Source organism: Amphiura filiformis, chromosome 17 (assembly GCF_039555335.1).
Source record: "Amphiura filiformis chromosome 17, Afil_fr2py, whole genome shotgun sequence".
NCBI classification, from domain to species: domain Eukaryota; kingdom Metazoa; phylum Echinodermata; class Ophiuroidea; order Amphilepidida; family Amphiuridae; genus Amphiura; species Amphiura filiformis.
The window spans coordinates 1,206,591-1,226,066 of NC_092644.1; the positions used below are offsets into that span (position 1 = coordinate 1,206,591).

Below are 19,476 nucleotides of genomic sequence, written 5' to 3' on the forward strand. Positions count from 1 at the left end.
AGAATAACTGATTTGAAGACAACATCAATGAAAACAAGGCCACACCCAATAAAGTTGATACGCATTGCTTATCATACAAATCTACTTCACCATGAATCAATCTGGATTCAGACAGTCCACTTTATAAATTATATTTCTATAAGAAGAATCATCATTCATATATAGAACACCACATAAAATGTTGAAAATAAAAAGCAATATTATCACCTTATTATACATAACTGATTTGGACACCAAATACTGTATCGTCATGCAACTCGTAATAACAACGTTTTCATTACAAATCTTGAATACACTGTTACATAATAGATATTACATACAAGTTGGACTCATAGAAAGAAAAATTTTGGTCATCATTACAGTCCTACTACCGTAAAAACTTGATAGTTAGGCATATGTGCTTGCTATCGAGTGCTTTTAAAACATGCAAACATGAAGAGCACCATCCACAAAAGTGTAAAGGGTTTTAAGCAAATCATCGATACACATAGTTATATGAACTATTTCAAAAGTGTTCGATAGTAAGCACATATAATTTATTCTAACTATCAAGTTTTTACAGTATTACGATTTCTTACGCCAATTGCTTACCAGCTGCATATCCAGGATGGTCAAAACATGGGGATGGAGGAGCTGCAATATTGTCAAAAGTGGACTTTTCTTTTTGCAAAACTATACGGGGAGGGGGGCCTAACACACCCATTAGATCAAATTTAATAAAAAATAAAGCATACTGGTGGGCGCTTAGGTCCAATTTAATGAAAGCTCAATGCTTATTTCTAAGGCTACATCCGGTAAATCACTTAAAAACTTGAGCACTGGTGTAGAAGTTAGTATTGGTGTTAAGAAATCACAAGCTGTAAATTATTTAACACTATGATAATACGCTATTCCTGTTGAAATCCATGACCTAAATCTTCAAAACAGGGAGTGTGAATTTTCAATGGTTATACCGGAATGAGTGACTCCATTTGTAATCTACACCCCCTGTGTGGAAGATTAAGTTCATGTCTTCCATAAATGGTGTATACATTTCAACTGGAACAGCCCAAAACAATACCCTTCCACTGATGTCTTCATGCAGGAATCTCCTTCCTCAACTGAACCCACTATGGACCACAATGGCCTCATCCCAATGGCATAGTTCAATAACCTCAATTAAACAATCATAGTGCAAAATTTGACCTCAAGATGCAGAGTTTTAGTGCCCAAATTTTCTAAGGTCATCCAATGAATGTACAAATGTATTGGGGCTAAAGAACTGCGCCCTTGATAGATAAGTATGTTGTGGATCCTAGTGACCTGTGTCATCATGTACACATTGTTTTCTAACCCACACACGACACTCTCAGGAACTTTATCCAAGCTGAAACCTGAGCCATACATTGTCACATAATGTATCCAGGGAAGTTGGAGGGATCAGGGGAGGTCATTACTAATTTGAACTCGCATTAGAAATTTGGAAAGTTTCCCAACTGTACACTGTAGGCCTATTTATGGCAGGAAAATTTGTGTATATTATTTTAATGGGTTTTTTAGTAACAGGCCTGCTAAGCATGAACTTAAAACCCCCTCAGATTTTCCAACAAATTTACCAGTAACAGTGTTTTGGATAAGAGAAACCAACTTTGGCCCAATTGGATCTGATAGTATCATATCATAACATAAGATGCCTTTTCTTCATGTTGTGTGGTACGTAGAAATGATTTCTTAGCATTTTTATGCATGTTATATTTTAAAATGATGTATACCACTTTCCATCCTGATGCAGCCGTTAGACGTCAGGGCGCATTTCATCAGGCCCAGCTTCAAATTGCTAGCGTTCGCTCAAAGTGATGGCGTACACAAGCAAGCATTAAAGATTCTGACCTGCATAGATTCATGTGTGAAACAGCTGCCTCAACACGTTGACATCATTGCCACATCAGGGTGAAAATTTGTATACATGTACCCCCGGGGGGGGGGTACTCAGTACAAATGACCATACGGGGACGTGCCGCAAACATGGGTAGCATTTTCAGCCTTCTGTTATATCAATGACCCCCTTTTCAAAGCCTATTTTGGTATATGAATGGGTCCGTTTTTCAAAATTTTCTCAATTTTTTTGGAAAACAGCCCAATTTTTCCTTAATCTAGCCAAAATTTTCAAAATTTTGGGAAAATTTGTACTAAGACAATTTTGGGTAAATTCAGCCGAAAATTTTGACTTTTGGTATATCAATGGGTCCAAATTCCTTGAAAAATTGGTATATTTATGGGTCTACTTCCAAAATCTCAGCGGCACGTCCCTATCAAAACCAAACTTGAGTACCCCCCCGGGACATGTACACCCCTTATAAACGAATGTTAAAACAATAAGCCTATTTGACAGTGACATAAAAACATACCTAACTGGAGACAAATCTTGTACATGTAGACCTATGACATTTCTCACTTTGTTTCCATATATATACTTCAAATATATAATATATCACATTCTTGACAGGATGATGCAATGATGACCACAACATAATACTTTTGACTATACACATTATATGTTTAATTATATAAACTCATATACTCTGATATTCACAAATAAACTCTAGAACAAGGAGAGACATTTTGCTGAAATACTTTGATATTGGGGTGTACCATAACTTTTTTGAGTGCTGGCATGCAGCAACTTGGGCAGGTAGCCTGAAGATGGGCAGGTGTACCAATCAAACTTCAAATCCTGCCATGCAGGCCTGTAGCTAGGATTATTTGGGGGGGTTCAGGGAGCTGAAAAGTGGACATTTTGTAAATTATTCCTTCAAATAAAGGCTGATTTTCAATGTTTTTTACAGAAACAAATTGAAGTTTGGCATAATTCTCTCATTGTCTCCAGCCAGTATAAGAGCAGAAGACAAAATGGCTACCACAACCTGTCAATCAAGCATGTAATTTTACAAATTTACCAGCCTGACAAAAAAAAGTTTACCAGCCATCGCCTATCAGGCTGGTCTGATGTTAAAGAACTTAAAGTTTGGGCAAGAATCTTATCTTGTTTGTTCACATCAAAGTATATCAACATAACATTGTTCCTGTTCTTAATAAATAAAATACATCTTTTAACAGGGTTGACCACAGAATAAACATAAAAAATTATGCCGATGAGATAATCGTTTGTTCAAGTTTCTCCGACATAACCGTCAACACACGATCAAACTTCCTGTACCTCTCTTCTCGTTTGACAAGCGCCCCCTTGCTTCCCCACAGAAGTCGCATGTGAAAGTCTGTTCTGAACATGACCAGCATGTCCTCATCTGGCAGGAATTTCTGCAGTTTAGCGTCAGCATTGATACGAAACATCTTCCCCTGCTGAGCGAACATATGGGCATTCTGGAGATGGTTTAACATTGGCTCCATACCAAAGCATAAGGAAGTTTCTTCCCACGGTTCACCCTGTGGAAGACTATCAAGCGCTTCTTGACTCGCCGGTTTACTCCAGTCATGTGATCCAAGGGGTGACCAATCACGTTCAAGCACTTGAATTATGGGTATGACATGTGGGATGCATGTTTTAGTCAACGATATCACATTTTCTCCGTTGTTGAGTGATTTGAGCAGTGAGCGTAATTTGGTCTCGTATGTCACAGCGGTTGTTGTGTACTTTGTACGTAATGATTCCCATGTTTGTTTTAAATTGCACACCTGTAAGAGGAGAGACAAAGAGAAAGAGGGAAGAGTTTTATTAAACATGTTTAATGAAGATTAAAAATTGCTTTTTGGTTGGTATGTCAACTAAAATAATGTACAGGATGGTAATTCATTTAAACACCTCATGGGTACTTAGTTTAACCCCCATTGTTTAAAAAATAGCCAAATTTATGTTCTTTTTAGTCACTTTTTGACAATTTAGGCAGGTGTCCCCTGCACCCATTTCTGAAGACGGATTGACAACACCGAGTGTATTGTAGGGATATCATGTCAGTACAACTGCTAGATATGAGATGTACCTCTGGAATGAGATGTACCTCTGGAATGGGTCTCTTTTTTAACCTTTTGAGGGAAAATTGGTATTTATGGATCTTCTTTTCTTTTGTCAGAAAATAAGCTTAATAATTTTGGCGAATCTTGAATCAATATGTCCCAAAAGATACAAAAATTTGTCAATATATGACACGATCTGGTCCATGGGGGCCAAAGGAGGCATTTTTGAAAATTGAGTTACTGTAATTATTACATTATACATATACAATAGGTTATCATTGGCTGAAAACACAGAAGGTCTAGCATAGTTCTAAAGTTATGAAGTTTTGTGATGCCTATTTTCTTATGTATTTTATCGTTTTTTTACTCCATGTTATTACCTTTATCTCAGTTTCAAATTTGCCGCCTTTGGCCCCCATGGACCAGATTGTGTCACATATGGCCTAAAATATGGGCCTTGGGTGTAGAAATGGGTCCCATTTTTGATAATTTGTATAGACATTGGAAAAAAAGCTATTTCAGTTAAAATACATATGGAAGACATAACATTAATCTTCCACACAGGAGGTGTAGATTTTAAAGAGTCAACCATTCAGGTAAACCCCATTTGAAATGCACACTCCCCGTGTGTAAGATGAAAGTCATGTCTTCCACAGGGGGTGTAAGGATTTCAACTGGAATAGCTTATGGCTGTGCTGTTGATCACCTCACCTGTTGAGAGCCTAGGCCATCCATGATGGTAGCAAAACCAAACATATTTCCCATATTACTCTTCAAGCATTCAGCAATTTGAATCCATTGACTCAGTAGTTTGACTCTGGTATCCTTCTCTACAGTAGTTAACAATGTAATGGACAGCCAGGTCTTCACACAGTTATACCTGAAAGGAAACAAGAAGAAATTCATGGAGATGTAACTTTTTCCATCCTAATCATGGTTTCCAGGGCATTTTCACACTACAATTTTGCGTCACAATTTACCGAAACTGGTTTAGATATGGGGTGGTTTTTCTTCTAAATGGTATTGAAAATTTAAGGGATCTAGAATGAGCGTTTATGGCGTTTCGACAGTATTTTTTGTGGGACATGAGAGCACCTCAGACGTATCGATTGCATTCTGAATACGAAACATGTCTTTCTGATATCAAATAACTTTCATTTTTGAAATTCACGATATAATACAAATTTTATGACAAATTATTAAAATTTTTGATATATAATAGTCCTCGAAATAAATCTAATGATATATTCTTAAAGTGTATGTAGCTGGGAGGAAAGGCCGACGATCAATTGAAAATTTTGACCTTTTATATTGAAGATATGGATATCTTCAATACGAAAGGTCAAAATTTTCAATTGATCGTCGATTTTCATCCCACCTACATACACTTTAAGTATAAATCATCAGATTTATAAAGTTTACTTCAAGTACTGTTAAATATCCAAAATATCAATTTTTAATCATTTGCCATAAAATGTGTATTACATTGCTAATTTCAAAAAATCAAAATTATTTGATATCAGAAGGACATTCTTCGTATTCAGAATGCAATTCGATATGTCTGATGTGCTCTAATGTCCCATAATAAATACTGTCCAAACGTTCATACCCCTTCCCTTAAGGTCTGCATCCCTGTAATTACTGTAAGTTCGTAGAAAAGTTCGTTAAAATGGAATATTTCACTATTTAGGTATAGAATTATACAATGCAGTACTGACTCTAGATTATAGCTATCAAATTATTATCAAACTCAATTGTGTAAATGGTGAAAAAATTATGAACTTTGTACCTTTTTAGATATGATTTAATGTAACAATGGACCATGAACTTTCTATTGACAAGTTTTTCCCTTTTCTTTTTTGAAAATGGTATCAATGTTTCTAGGGCACCACACCCAGGCACACACCAGCACACCACATCCTGTCAGAACCGGCTGCCAGTACTATACCCTATTTAAAGGATGGTATAATACTGTGTCAAAAGTAGGATAAAAAAACAGAGATTGTTTCCTGTAGGTTGTACACATTTCGTTTCTGAGAGCTTTATTTTTTACCACATTTCAATTTTTTTGAGAAAAAAAAATCATATTTTCAAGCAAAAAATAATTTGTTTAAAAAAAATTAAGTTCTCATACATTTTGTTTACAAGCAATATGAAATCACTAATATGAATTCAATGAAAATCAATCTAGTTTTCCTACAGTACAGGTTCACACATCTAACCAACTCTGCACTGATTTGACATTGAATATAAGTAATTTGAGGCATTATTATACCAGACATTCCAACTCTAAAATTAAATTAAAAAAATGCATATCACATTTAGGTTTTTAGGCCACCAACAGGAAACAAAACTATATTTTTTATTTTCAGTGATGGTGTAAAAAGACACGACATGACATGATAACCAGTTACCGAAAACATGTAATAGGCTCATGATATATGAACGCCGGAATAACACAGTATCAATTATGACAAGGCACCAGTACCAGTTTTAGACTATCACTACATTTGGCAACTTTTAATAAGAATGGTACAATACAGTGTCAATCTGCACCAGGCGGGGCACCGGGATAAAGGAAAACATTACAACTATAAAGAACATCCTCTTCCTCTTCTGTTGTGTTCAATGTAACATCTATGATACATCAATGCGTTTGGCAACTAAAAGATTTATACATGTTTCAGCAAGAAAGAATCAAGTATTTCTTTTCACTTGACCCAAAGCTGACAGTTCACTTGATTGTTGGCAGTGGCCTTCTTTTCCTTGTTCTTTAGCCTGGCTTAAGCACATTTTGTTTTAGTTTGGTTCTATCAATACCCAAATGTGTCTCCTCATGGACCGACCATTTAAACAAATTAACATCATTTAAATTTTTTCAGTCAAAATAGGTGACTTTCAAAACCAGGAAAATATCAAAATGTTGCTCTTTGAAAAGCAGCTTTGCACCACAAAAAGTTGATAACACCGCCCTCTATAGGTCATTATAATACAAAAGGACCCAATTTATAGTTATATGGGATTTGTCTGTATACACAATGAATTATAGAGATTGCAAGGTACAAACCTTTCTAGTAGATCATGTCTGAGTTGTCTGCCTGGGGGTAAGGTGATGAGTTCAAGCCCTGGTAAAGTATTACTGCCTGGATCAATGATACGACACACCTAGAAAAACAAAGTGATATCAACTTAACTATTACAATGAACTCTCTGTGTTTGCTATATAAGTTGTGAACTAAAGCATTAAACAAAAGGCAAGTCATCAACATTAGCAATTGTTGATGCTGATGGGCCCTCCCCTGAAACCCTCCAGCACACTTGGATGTGAAGCTAGAAGACAGCCTGGAGGGCACCCCTGACTACATACCAAGATCCCCTCTACCTGGACAGTATATTTGAAGTGACCAAGGGAGAAGGTGGTGATTAAATAGAAGTTATATTATAGCTGCTTGAACAGGAACTTTAATACATATGTACATGTATATCAAACTATCATTTTAAAACCAAGTTGAAAATTTAGATTCAGTTAAAATACTTGAAATGAGAGTCAAACATATGCACACATCTATACAAAAAGCTCCAATCCTTATTAAGATTACAGTTTGTGAAGTGTGTAAAGTGAATGCTGTGTACAGTGCACAAGTTGTATCAACATGACTGATACCCAGCAGTTTTCATTGATAATAGTTGAGTCTGACACATCAAAATCAACATAATATCCAAATAATTTGTAGATTAATTCAGAAGGGTTAACTCTTTTAGTCATAAACTATACATTCTGGACATTGCAAGAGTATCCAATGTTGCATACATTTTGAAGAGGCAGGCGTATCAATAAACATAAAAATTGATGGGTATCAATCATTTTGATACAGCCTGTATAAGAATAATAGCATATATATATGATCTAAAATCCTTTTCACTTTGTGTACCAATTGCAAGCTTGATCCAAAAGAACAAGCACCTTGCAGGGAGTTAACCCCGTAACATTTCACCTACCCACAACATCTCTCACAATAAATGTATTTCATTTCAAGGTAATTTGTGTTAATACTAATTTCATGATATAAACTGGGCTATTTCACTTGAACTCTATGGAAGATATGACCTTAATATCCCACACAGGGGGTGTATATAATATAGATTTCAAATGAAGTATGAGAGGCAATGTCTTCCATACAAATGTAGGTAGTTTAGGCCTATATGGATTTCAACTGGATTAGCACACGTTATATCTCTTCACTCCGGTGTCAAATGCTGACGACAAGTTCCAATTTTTTTAATTCAAAAACTTCAGAATTGTAAATTTTCATGACCATATTTGGAATCAGCATGAAAACTGCATTAAAATGAGTACAAACAAGCCTAGTATTGGTTCAGTGGTTCTTGAAATACCTCTTAATATTTGGATAAAATATCTGAAAACTTGGGACTTTTTATTTAAGTTTAAGCCTATGGCTATCATGCAGAGCATTATACTTACTTGAAGATCCACACTAGTCATATGTTTGGCAAGCAGCAATGGGTCTTCCTCCAGTAATATCCGTTTGGTCTCCATCATGGCAGACGCTTCCAGGGGTTTATTCTCGCTTCCAAAGAAGGACGTTTTCAACTCCAACGGATGAAAAACTGATGATGTTTCGTTCAATGGCACTACCTCTTTGACTGGTTTCAAATCCACATGTTCCTTACCAACAACTGAATAGTTTGAGTTATCTAACATTGAGTTCCTTGTATCGGAGAAAATCCTTCTTCTAAGTTTAGCATCATCAAAACCTCCATTTGTATGATTTTTCTCAGGGATTATATATTTCGGAGTTGTTTCTTCATCATGAAGTGTTGAAATACGCACCGATTCACCCACGGATTCACCATTACTATTTGGTGATGGGATCTCTTGATACGTATGCTCTTTCACATCAAGCGTTCTTATTGGTTTGCCAGGCGGACTTTGTTTAACCACAATTTTACTATCGGAACCAAAGCTTGGCTTGGTTTCCGCATAATCTTGATCAGTATACTCAAGTGACTGTCTTCTTTCTACGGTAGGACTCAAAATGGGTTCACTCCCTGTGCGCTCTAATGGTCTGCGATCATCGTCTTTATTTAACGGGAGTTGCCGCACGCCGTTATGTTTGACATCTAACAATGGCTGACTACCGGATCGTTCCATTACATTAGGTCGTTCCATTACATTAGGTCTGTTAATGAATACTGATGGTTGGCTGTCGCATCGCTGCCGCAACGGACTACCCAGTAAAGACTTGGGCGTAACAACTTTCTTAGGCACAGAACTGTAAATATGATTAGCATTTCCTTGTGCCCTGTTGAATTCGGCATACCTGCCGTCTATATAACTTAACGGTAATGTTCTATTCACCGGCCTCTGAATCACCGCACCGGATTCCTGCGATACCGGTTTACAATTACCGATGTAAAACCGGATCAATGACGGTATACAACTAAAGCACTCCTTCTCAAACTGATACTGTACACTTGCATAGGGAGTATCCACTTGAACTACGACCCGGTTGATTACAAAATGCATAGGAGTGTTTTTCCAGCGCACCGTCAGCACAAAACTGCCTGGCCTGGAAATTGAGTCCCTCACAAGAAAATCGCCGTTCTCTCGGATCTGCTTCTCTGCTTTCTCTCTACTGATTCCTCCGTGAAACCATGCATGGCTACGGATGTCATCATTGGGTAATTTCAGTTCTTCTTCAAGTTCCTTACGAAGTTCTTCTGGTGAGCTGTCCTTGAGTTCCATCTTCTTCCTTATAGGTGATGGAGGAACCTTAAGAACAAAAAAGAACACCAAAGATAGATTACTGTAATGGAGGTAAGTGCGTTGGTGTTATACACCTGACAGGGATGTCCTCTTTTGGTCTATACGCTAGTGCCCTCATCTTTTAATCCCGAGATCATGGGTTCGAGTCCCGGCAGGACCGGAAGTGGCTCGAGAAGGGGCAGGATACTTCTGTGAGCGGTTTGTGACATTACATCACTACAACTACACCACCACAATAAATGATTTCCAGTGGCAATTTTGGTGTGTTTTTTTTTTTTTTTTTTTTTTGTGTAGGACAGTTAAGAAGGCCCAAATGTAGAGACACTTGCCTAAAATTTTTGGACTAACATTAAGTGGAACTATTTACAATTTCTTATTTTAACTGTGGATAAAGCAGCAGAAGATGGGAGGTGCCCCTCCCCCTTGTGCTGCCACTAATGGTTTCCCTTCCTACATACCAGAGAATCCCCTGCAGTCGAGTACAAGAGCTAACAATCTCACCAAATTTCACAAACTAACCTTCTAAAATGCTCATATATTTTCATCATCTCTGTTGTTTGCAGCACTGTTTAGAGCATAAAATTGGTTTACAACCCTCTATTTTTATTCAGTTCTTTTCTGTTGTCCTAATAATGACACTTTGGACAATCAGAGAAGAATCTCATTACAGCTGGATAACGGAGGTTGGACTATAATGGAAAATTGATAAAACATTTTATTTACCTCTGGTGTTGTTTTGCCTTCTGGAATAGTGCTGTAAATAAATGAGAAAGAGAGAGAAAAAATTAATATCTATTAACTGAGATTACACCCAAGCCTAGTCCATTATTATAGATAGCACTAGCTGCAGTCTGTGCCCCTCACAGAGTGAATTTCTTGTCAGTACAGCAATTTTGCTTTTGTTGTATGGTAGTGTTTGATAATGTGAAATATATGGTGAGCGATCTTTCAGGAAAAATCAGGTCCTCCTGCCAAATTAATGCCTCAGCTACCAACAAATATTGCAATTTTATCATGTCAGTATCTAAAGACCTCAAAAAGAGTAACGCAGCCATTATAAATATGCCTATAACTAATTCAGAACTATTCATTGTATTCACAATGTTGTGAAATAAGGGTGGTTTATTTATGCACATTTTGATACCCCACACGTCCAATGTCATTCAATATGAAACAGTTCTGAAGCTATAGGCATATTTTTTAACGGCTATGTTACATTTTTTGAGGTATTTTTAGTTTTTTCCCACAGTATCCTACCTATAATCAGCGTAGCACTCAGCATCATCCTCATCACCTGGTAATTCACATATTGACAATGAATTTTGAAATCTCAAAATACATGAGGTCCTAGTTACACGCTGCTGACGTTTCAAAACGCTTTTACGCAACACTGTCGCCATGATTGCAACTGTAACACTGTGACCATTGGAGTCAACCACAATAGGGTTGATTGTTTTCAACTTGTTTTCTCCTACAACAGTATGAAGTCCAGCATACTCAACAAACACATAAAGTATCCTGAAAATATTGTTTCTCAGTATAACTCAAAAGTACAAATTTCCGATCCAATTCAGACATGCAGAAATATGGTAAACAAACTGCACATCCAAATTTGAAATCCAATATCAATGTATAATCCACAAATATGTCCTATAGAATTGAAACTTATTCCAACATCATTCAGCGTTGTTACTGGTATACTACTACTAGTGGCGAACTTGTGTAATAATAAGCGATTAACTTTTAAACACCAACTGTTTTATATTCAAAGCTATTGTGTTTACAGCGGTTACTATAACAGTTAATTGGTGTTTGATGAGGCAGTCAAGTTTGATGGTCAAGCGGATTTGAAGCATTTCCTTATTGGATGCCGCAGTTTCGGAGTAGGTGTTAAAAGTCACGGAAGGTAAATACTGTAAAAGTGGAAATTTTCATGGTACATTAATTTTCGCGCACAACACAGCTACCGCGAAAGTAAAAACACACAAATATGTTCTTTTAATGCTCTGCATGCTATCCATGCGCCTCCATGGAAAAAGTTCAAGTTTTAAAATATTTTCTCAAAATATCAAGAGCTATCTTAAGACCTACTGAATCAATACTAGGCTTGTTTGTACTCATTTTAATGCATTGTTCATGCTGATTCCAAATATGGTCATTAAAATTTACATTTCTGAAATTTTTAAATTTTAAAAAAAATTTTGAAACATGTCGTCTGCAGTTGACACCCGAGTGAAGAGAGTTAAAACACCCAAATATGTTCTTTTAATGTATAGGTATGTAAGAAAACTCAAAATCACAAAATTAAAAACAAGCAATGTAGGCCTAGTTCAAATCGGCAAAGAGCGAAACATTACGCACGCGAAAATTACAACTTTTTATATTTTACAGTACCTATCAACTTCCTCTATTGGTTGGTAATCCCTTATCTTTTACTATATCTGGTGATGTTCAGTGATAATTCCGGAAGATTCGAAATTCATTCATGCGATTAAGTTGCATAACTTACGATTAAATATAGATATTTAATTGTGTGTTTTATCGCTTGCTTAATTGATTTGATTGCCTCTTATCACATCAATATGCTACTGCAGTCATTACAAAGTTCTAATAAAATACCACAGCCTAAAAATAAATAAATAAAATACAATAATATAAAACAGAAATGGCATTACACAGCCGTGACGTTAGGTTCTTTCTTCTTTCTTTCTGCCGACCACTACATTTGCTCTAGCACTTACATGCTTACACCGATTTTAACCTAACTTGGTCACAATCATCATTGACCATGCCCCTACATGTCATATGAAACTCGTGGGGTCAAAGGTCACGCAGGGGTCATAGGGGTCAAAAACGTGATTTCAACTCAAAATGCTTCTTCTCTCACAGATTACATAGGACCGTGACACCACTTGCACACATGCATTGTTATTATCCAGTGTCTATGGGGTCCTCACAGATTTGGGGTCAAAGGTCATTAAGGGGTCACTTCCGGTATAAAACGAAAAACCTTCAAAAATTTGTATTTGCTAAGAAAAACATAGGACAGTAACGATATGTTCACACATAAATTGTGGTTACCCTGTGTATATATGGTATTTTTTAATTTAGGGTCAAAGGTCATTAAGGGGCCACTTCCGGTATAAAACTAAATACCTTTAAAATGCTTCTTCTCCCACAAATTACGTAGGACAGTGACACCACTTGCACACATGCTTTGTTATTACCCAGTGTCTATGGGGTCCTCACAGATTTGGGGTCAAAGGTCATTAAGGGGTCACTTCCGGTATAAAACGAAAAACCTTCAAAATTTTTTATTTGCTAAGAAAAACATAGGACAGTAACGGTATGTTCACACATAAATTGTGGTTACCCTGTGTATATGTGGTATTTTTTTATTTAGGGTCAAAGGACATTAAGGGGTCACTTCCGGTATAAAACGAAAAACCGTCAAAAATTTGTATTTGCTAAGAAAAACATAGGACAGTATCGGTATGTTCACACATGAATTGTGGGTACCCAATTCATATGTGGTATTTTTTTATTTTGGGTCAAATGTCATTAAGGGGTCACTTCCGGTCTGAGACGAAAAACCTTCAAAATGCACCTTCTGCCACAAGTAACATAGCAAAGTGGTGCCACATGCACCCATGCATTGACATTAGCCAATGTCTATGGCCGCTTTCATATATTTTGGGGTCAAAGGTCATTAGGGGTAACAACACGGCTGTGTTCGTGGGTTAGACCACAGCTTAGTCTAGTTTAATTTATTTTAGTATTACGAGGATGATTAACCCTAACCCTACCCGTGGTTTTTGTGCTATCGGAAGGGAAAGAAGGAACGAAAAAGGAGAGAAGATGAAGAAGAAAGTCACTTGGCACCCCCGGGATTCGAACCTCGGACCCCTCGCCTGCCACGCAGAAGATCCCCAGCATGTAGCTACACAGGTGACGTTGGCCCGACCAACGATTACCTGGGTATATATGACTTCGTCTGATTGCATCATCAAGTCCCATGGAATCTGTGCACGCAGAGCGGTTTTAATAGTGAGCTTTAGTGAGTCCTAGTTGGGTTAGGGTTAAATTTATTTTTTGAAACAGCTATATTTGTTAGTAAGCATATGTTCCTATTAATAAGTTGCTTGGACAAGAGCAAATTTTTAGGGCAGTTTTTTCTTCTTTTAATTTACAAATATCTGTATTAAAAGAAAACCGACCAAGTTTAACAAACTACCCTAAAAATGTATTCTTGTCGGAGCAACTTGTTAAAATAGGCACATACGCTTATTAACAAATTTTTACGGTATACTAAATGACTAAAAAGAGAACACTGCACTTGTTTACTTGTACTTAGCATTTAGTGATATACAGGAAACTATTCTCTAACAATGTACATGTATAAACAGAATTGCCATAGTGTTTGAAATCATTACCATGGCATTACTATATACAAAAAGACGCTTAGTTTTGCACTGTTAATTAAATGCTGTTGCTTTCATATGCCTCGTCATAAAGTTTTAAAAAACATTTTTTTTAAAGGACTCAAAGTATTTTGACTAAGGCCAAATTTGTCTCAAAGCTCCTGTGCGCATTAGTTTATTCACCCGCATTAGTAAAAAAAATTGTTTTCTTCTTTTTATTTTTATTTTCAGAAAAAGTGTAAAAAATACGAAATGAATTAACGTTTTTACAATTTCAGACCCCTACTATTAGATTGCTTCACTTCAAAACAATAGCAGCATCACTTAATTGTTCAATACAACACTTCATACAGTAGAATAGGATTTTAAAGTTTTTTCACATTCAAAAAAATCTTTGGTAAAAAAAAAAATTTTAAAAATAAAACGCATTTCGCATTAGTTTTTCAAAATTGGAGAGCTTTGAGACAAACCTTTTTTTTTATTTAACCTAATATTTCAAGTAAGACACCATTATTTTTACTTTCTTTGTTCTACCTTATTACCCTTGAATGACCTATGAGATAGCTTTAGGCAATCAAATAGCCCAACCATGACATTCAGCTTTTGAGTCAAAAGTCAGGAATTTAGGGTTTGAAGTCAGACTTTTTCTTGCCACTGAATATATTGTTTCCAAAAATTCAATTGTCTTTTGGACTACACCACAAACGTAAAATTGATCACCAGCATTTAGATACCAACCAACAAAAGGAGAAAAAACTCCTCAAAACAATGGTGATCCTTTTAAGGTGATAGATTGGTATTTGTTGTCACAATTCTGAAAAGAATATATCCACAGGATGGTGCTTATATTGTTGGTTTCTGACCTGCACTTCCCCGCACTAAATTATGACTAACCTTGCATGATACAATTATACTTATTGCGATAATTATGACCAAAATTGTGACATAATGAAGCCAAATTAAAGTCACCAAAATTAAATCAGAGATTTGGCCAAAACAAAAATTGTTTCAATTTCTTCTTGTTTACAAATCACTATTTACTGCCATATTTTTCAGCCCACGTCATTTTAAGGTCAGGAGCCAAAGAAGATAGCTTACACCTCCCATAATGCATGTCTTCCATTTCAATTTTCTGTACTAATTTGGTATCTAATGTAACATAGACTCTGTTCACATTAGAAAATTTTCTTCTTTCGACGAACCTCGAACGAAGATTAAAAATCGTTTTTTCCTAATGTGTACACACTTTTCTTCCTTCGACAAAGATTAAAATTGTAAAAAGGTTGTTTCGATGAAGGAATACTTCGTTCGACAAAGCTAATTTTGTAACGTGTACGCTCGCTTCGTTCGACAAAGGAAAGTGATCATGTGACAAGTGACCTTCGCTGACTTAATAATAGCTTCAATCGAGCTTCGTTAATTTTCATGAAATGTGTACAGTGCAATGTCTTCGCTCGATCTTCGCTCAGCGTAATGTGTACGCGATGCTTAATTAGTTAATCAAGATTAACTTATCTTCGTCGAATGAAGAAATCTTCTAATGTGAACAGGGTCATAGATCCGATGACAAAAAGTACCTCAATGAATAGAGCATGCACATTCAGATCTTGCAAAATATGTAATTTTTTTGGCCCATATTTTTAGCTGGTCTATTTCCAAAATGAAAACACTAGGGAACCTGTACAAAGTAATATGAGTGTCATTTGATGTAGTGAGGTGATGTTGCAAAGGATTGTGGGAAGGGCAAGATATCTTCTTTATCATTTCAACTTTTTGTCTCATTGGCAATAGATACGTGACTGCACTGGTTTAAAATAAGAATTATTCTGTGTTACTTTCACATACCTGTAATTTTGTAAAGGACTGAAAATAGAGTGAACAAGTCAAAACTGACTGCCAGGAGTGATCACTGTAAAATGGAGTGAACTGACAAAAGTGGGTAGAGCCTCCGTGTAATTATTTTGTGTAAGCTTATCCTAAGCCTAATCCTAAGCCTAATCCTAACCCTAACTCTAATCCTAACCTTAACCCTTACCCTAATTTCATGTAAAATTACATGAAGAAAATAGAGTGAACAAGTCAAAACAGATTGCCACAAGAATCACTCTAAATGGAGTGAACTGACAAAAGTGGATAGAGCCTCCATGTAATTATTTTGTGTAAGCTTATCCTAACCCTAACCCTAATCCTAACCTAATCCTAACCCTAACCTTAACCCTAACCCTAATTTCATGTAAAATTACATGAAGAAATAACCCAAAAGTGAGAGTGAAATTTCAGTCCGCAGGATGTTTGGAGTAATCTCTGTAGTGTAGGCAGTCCATAAAAGAGTATAGTGCATAATGTCTTAACTGAAAAACAAACAAACAAACAAACAAAAACAAACAAATAAATAAACACACAAACAATGACCTGTACTGACCTGTATCTATACTGGTTATTTGTAATCCAAGCTGACGGTGAAGGTGGTGGACTTGCATAGGAGAAACGACTGGACTGGGTCTGGACGCCGTTGTTCAACTGGTGACATCCTGCAAAGATGGAGACAAAAATCAATCCAAAAATGATGCTTTCTGAATTTCATTTAACTATTACAACTTAGTTTTAGTTGCATATGAATCGAAGACCTTCCCAATTTTAGAGCATGATTGACCAATTGTTGACCAATGTTGACCAAAGCTGACATTTTTTCATTGTGTGGTATCCAGTATAGCAGCCAATGTACAGATCATAATATTATTAGGCCAAATAAAAAATAGACATGTTTCATGTCCCCTCCTGTTTAGAATAGAAGGTTTCTTCTATTATATTTTTTGAAATTCAGTTATAACTTTTCAAAACTTGTCTAGCAAGTTTAGCTAATGTACAAGAAACATTTTGGAAGGTTTTAAGATCATTAGATTTAGAGGGGACCTACCTCTAAGACTAGAAAATAAAAAATGCCTCCTTTTCAGGCATTATTGTATAGTCTAAAACAGCTCTAAGTATTGGTGTTTACACTGATTTTACGATAAAAAATAAAAAGCCCCCTCTTCCTCCTTTTTTCAAAAACCCAGACGTGAAACATGTTTTTTATTTTATTTGGCCTTATGAGATGGCAAAACAAACCACAAATTACTGCATTTATCCATGCATATCAAACAAGAGCTTAATATCAAACCATATCAAACTTATCTGTTGTATTGTTATGTAACAAATCATCACATCATGTCTAATGAAGCCAGACTAATGACCAATTACTTTCAATCAAATATTTCTCATTTTTAAAGCCCCAACTGGACATCCATATAGAACTGCTACTGACTCCTGATTTTTCAACGTAGAATATTTGATGTAACATATCTATGAATGTTTTAAGTTCTAATGTTTGATGACGTAAATTCAACAATATTACATAGAATATCTGGTAGAAATATATTATCGATTTTACATCACCAAACATTCGTTAGAACTTTAACATTACTGGGAATAGAATGGCAATAGATTAAACAATGTAGATATGTTGCATCAAATATTTTACGTCGAATAAAAAGTCTGTGAAGAAGAACTGTGGATAGTCCATGGTTCCTGTGTGTCCACAGATTTCTCATGTCCTCATATGTCAAGTGTTTACTAACACAAACACACCCCTGTCTGTGTTTGCCTCCAAACGTGGACATTGTGTTTTGCTATCTAACCGAGGACGTGTGTATGATGTTTTCATCGCCTAACCGTGGACTAAAATGGCGGATTTTTTGTGTGTATAATACGAAACAGAATTTTAGCCATCACCCTGCGGATGGTAGTTTTTACACGTGTGGTCCTCGGTTTAAAGCATCTAGCATGCATTTGAGGTCTTTTGCAGCAGTTTGAGACCGAGGACAGTCCTCGGTTGGAAGTAGGTCCACAGTTTAGGGTGAAAAATCTTGTGTGTGTCCTCGTTTGTCGGCAAACACGTACGCCCCCTAACACACACACAGGCCCTACATGTATGCTCTATATACACCACCTCTTGAATAAATCCCCAATGAGGAGTTTTCAACTGTGGAGTTAACCACAATAAATTCAACATGGAGTTTTAAACAAGTACATACTGTGGAACTCTTAGTTTCAACCGTGGAGCGCAACTGTGGAGCTCCACAGTTCACAGGCTCAACAGTTGGTATGTGTGTAAATATGCAAAACTCCACAGCTTGAAATGCGGATACAAACACACCCATACGGGCCTACACACAGATATCGAGGCTGAATTTAAGATCCTTTTTTCCCAATTTGGACAATAACATCAGCTATTCATGAAATTCACAACTCCTAATAAATAATCTTTGTGAATTCGCCGTTGAAGTGACGTAGTTAATCGGATTAACTACCATAGCAATAGATGAATACAATTTTGACTTTATCGCCCTGCACTACAATGTTAACGCGGTACCTATGCGTTGAACCATAGATGTCAAAGAAAGGCTGATACCTCGCACCTGTAAGATTAGTACTTTTGAAAAGAGCGGTATTGTATTCAATTTATGTTTGCAGACATACACAGGTGATTAGTGCAATCTGCTTGTAGTGCAGGGCGATCTATTGAAAAATTGTATGAATTCATATATTGCTATGGTAGTTAATCCGATGACGTCACTTCAACTGCGAATATAAGACTACTTTACCAGCTATAGAATGCCTTAGTTTCTTCATCAACTTCATATTCGTATCATCCTAAAATCCCCTGAAGTACTGATGCAAAGTCACACTACAACTCGATCACGGCCAGATGAACAATTACCAATACTTACTTGTAGCACCCTATAATGTCAAGTGAATGAATCCCTATCGCATATTGACAACTACGTCATAATTAATCTTTTTATCATGACTATGATCTCATTTACAACTAATTCATTTTGCAATATATATGCATCCCACACATCAGATCAAAGTCCATACGGAAGACTTTTATTTGAGTTTGCATAGTACCTAAATAATTATTGTCATTCATTATTTTTCCAATAATATTATTGCTTCGTGAATAAGGAAGTAATATTTTATCCAAACATTAAAAATTTCATTAAGGTCATTAATTGGGTTCCCCCCAATCGTATTTGAAATAAAGAAATGAAAATAAGATCCACTCACTTCTCACCGCTCCGATAATTTTACATTAATAATTAGACAATATTTAATGTTATGTTGACTGTGTCAATATGTGGATTATGTGGGTGGTATTCAGAGAAGATATTTTAAACTTCCCATAATGCATTTCTTCCATTTCAATTTCCTGTACTGATTTCCTAATGCAACATAACAAAAAGGTAATGAACAGAGCACAATCCAGATCTTGCA

The 19,476-nt window shown here is 36.2% G+C and overlaps 1 protein-coding gene across 4 annotated transcripts in view; it reads right to left on the minus strand.

The window, feature by feature from the left end:
- Positions 1–2,746: 2,746 nt before the first annotated feature.
- LOC140136782 (breast cancer anti-estrogen resistance protein 3 homolog) overlaps positions 2,747–19,476 on the minus strand; it is a 97,559-nt gene continuing 80,829 nt past the window's right edge. For 3 of the 4 annotated variants that reach the window (XM_072158372.1, XM_072158373.1, XM_072158371.1), the window contains exons 4-9: positions 16,583–16,691; positions 10,463–10,493; positions 8,435–9,745; positions 7,019–7,116; positions 4,663–4,831; positions 2,748–3,672 (exon numbers count right to left, since the gene is read on the minus strand). In XM_072158372.1, coding sequence (XP_072014473.1) covers positions 3,124–3,672; positions 4,663–4,831; positions 7,019–7,116; positions 8,435–9,745; positions 10,463–10,493; positions 16,583–16,691 — 2,267 coding nt within the window. In that variant the 3' untranslated portion in view covers positions 2,748–3,123. Of the gene's footprint in view, positions 3,673–4,662; positions 4,832–7,018; positions 7,117–8,434; positions 9,746–10,462; positions 10,494–10,996; positions 11,224–16,582; positions 16,692–19,476 lie in introns of those variants that run through there. The other variant, XM_072158374.1, reaches the window with a different exon arrangement.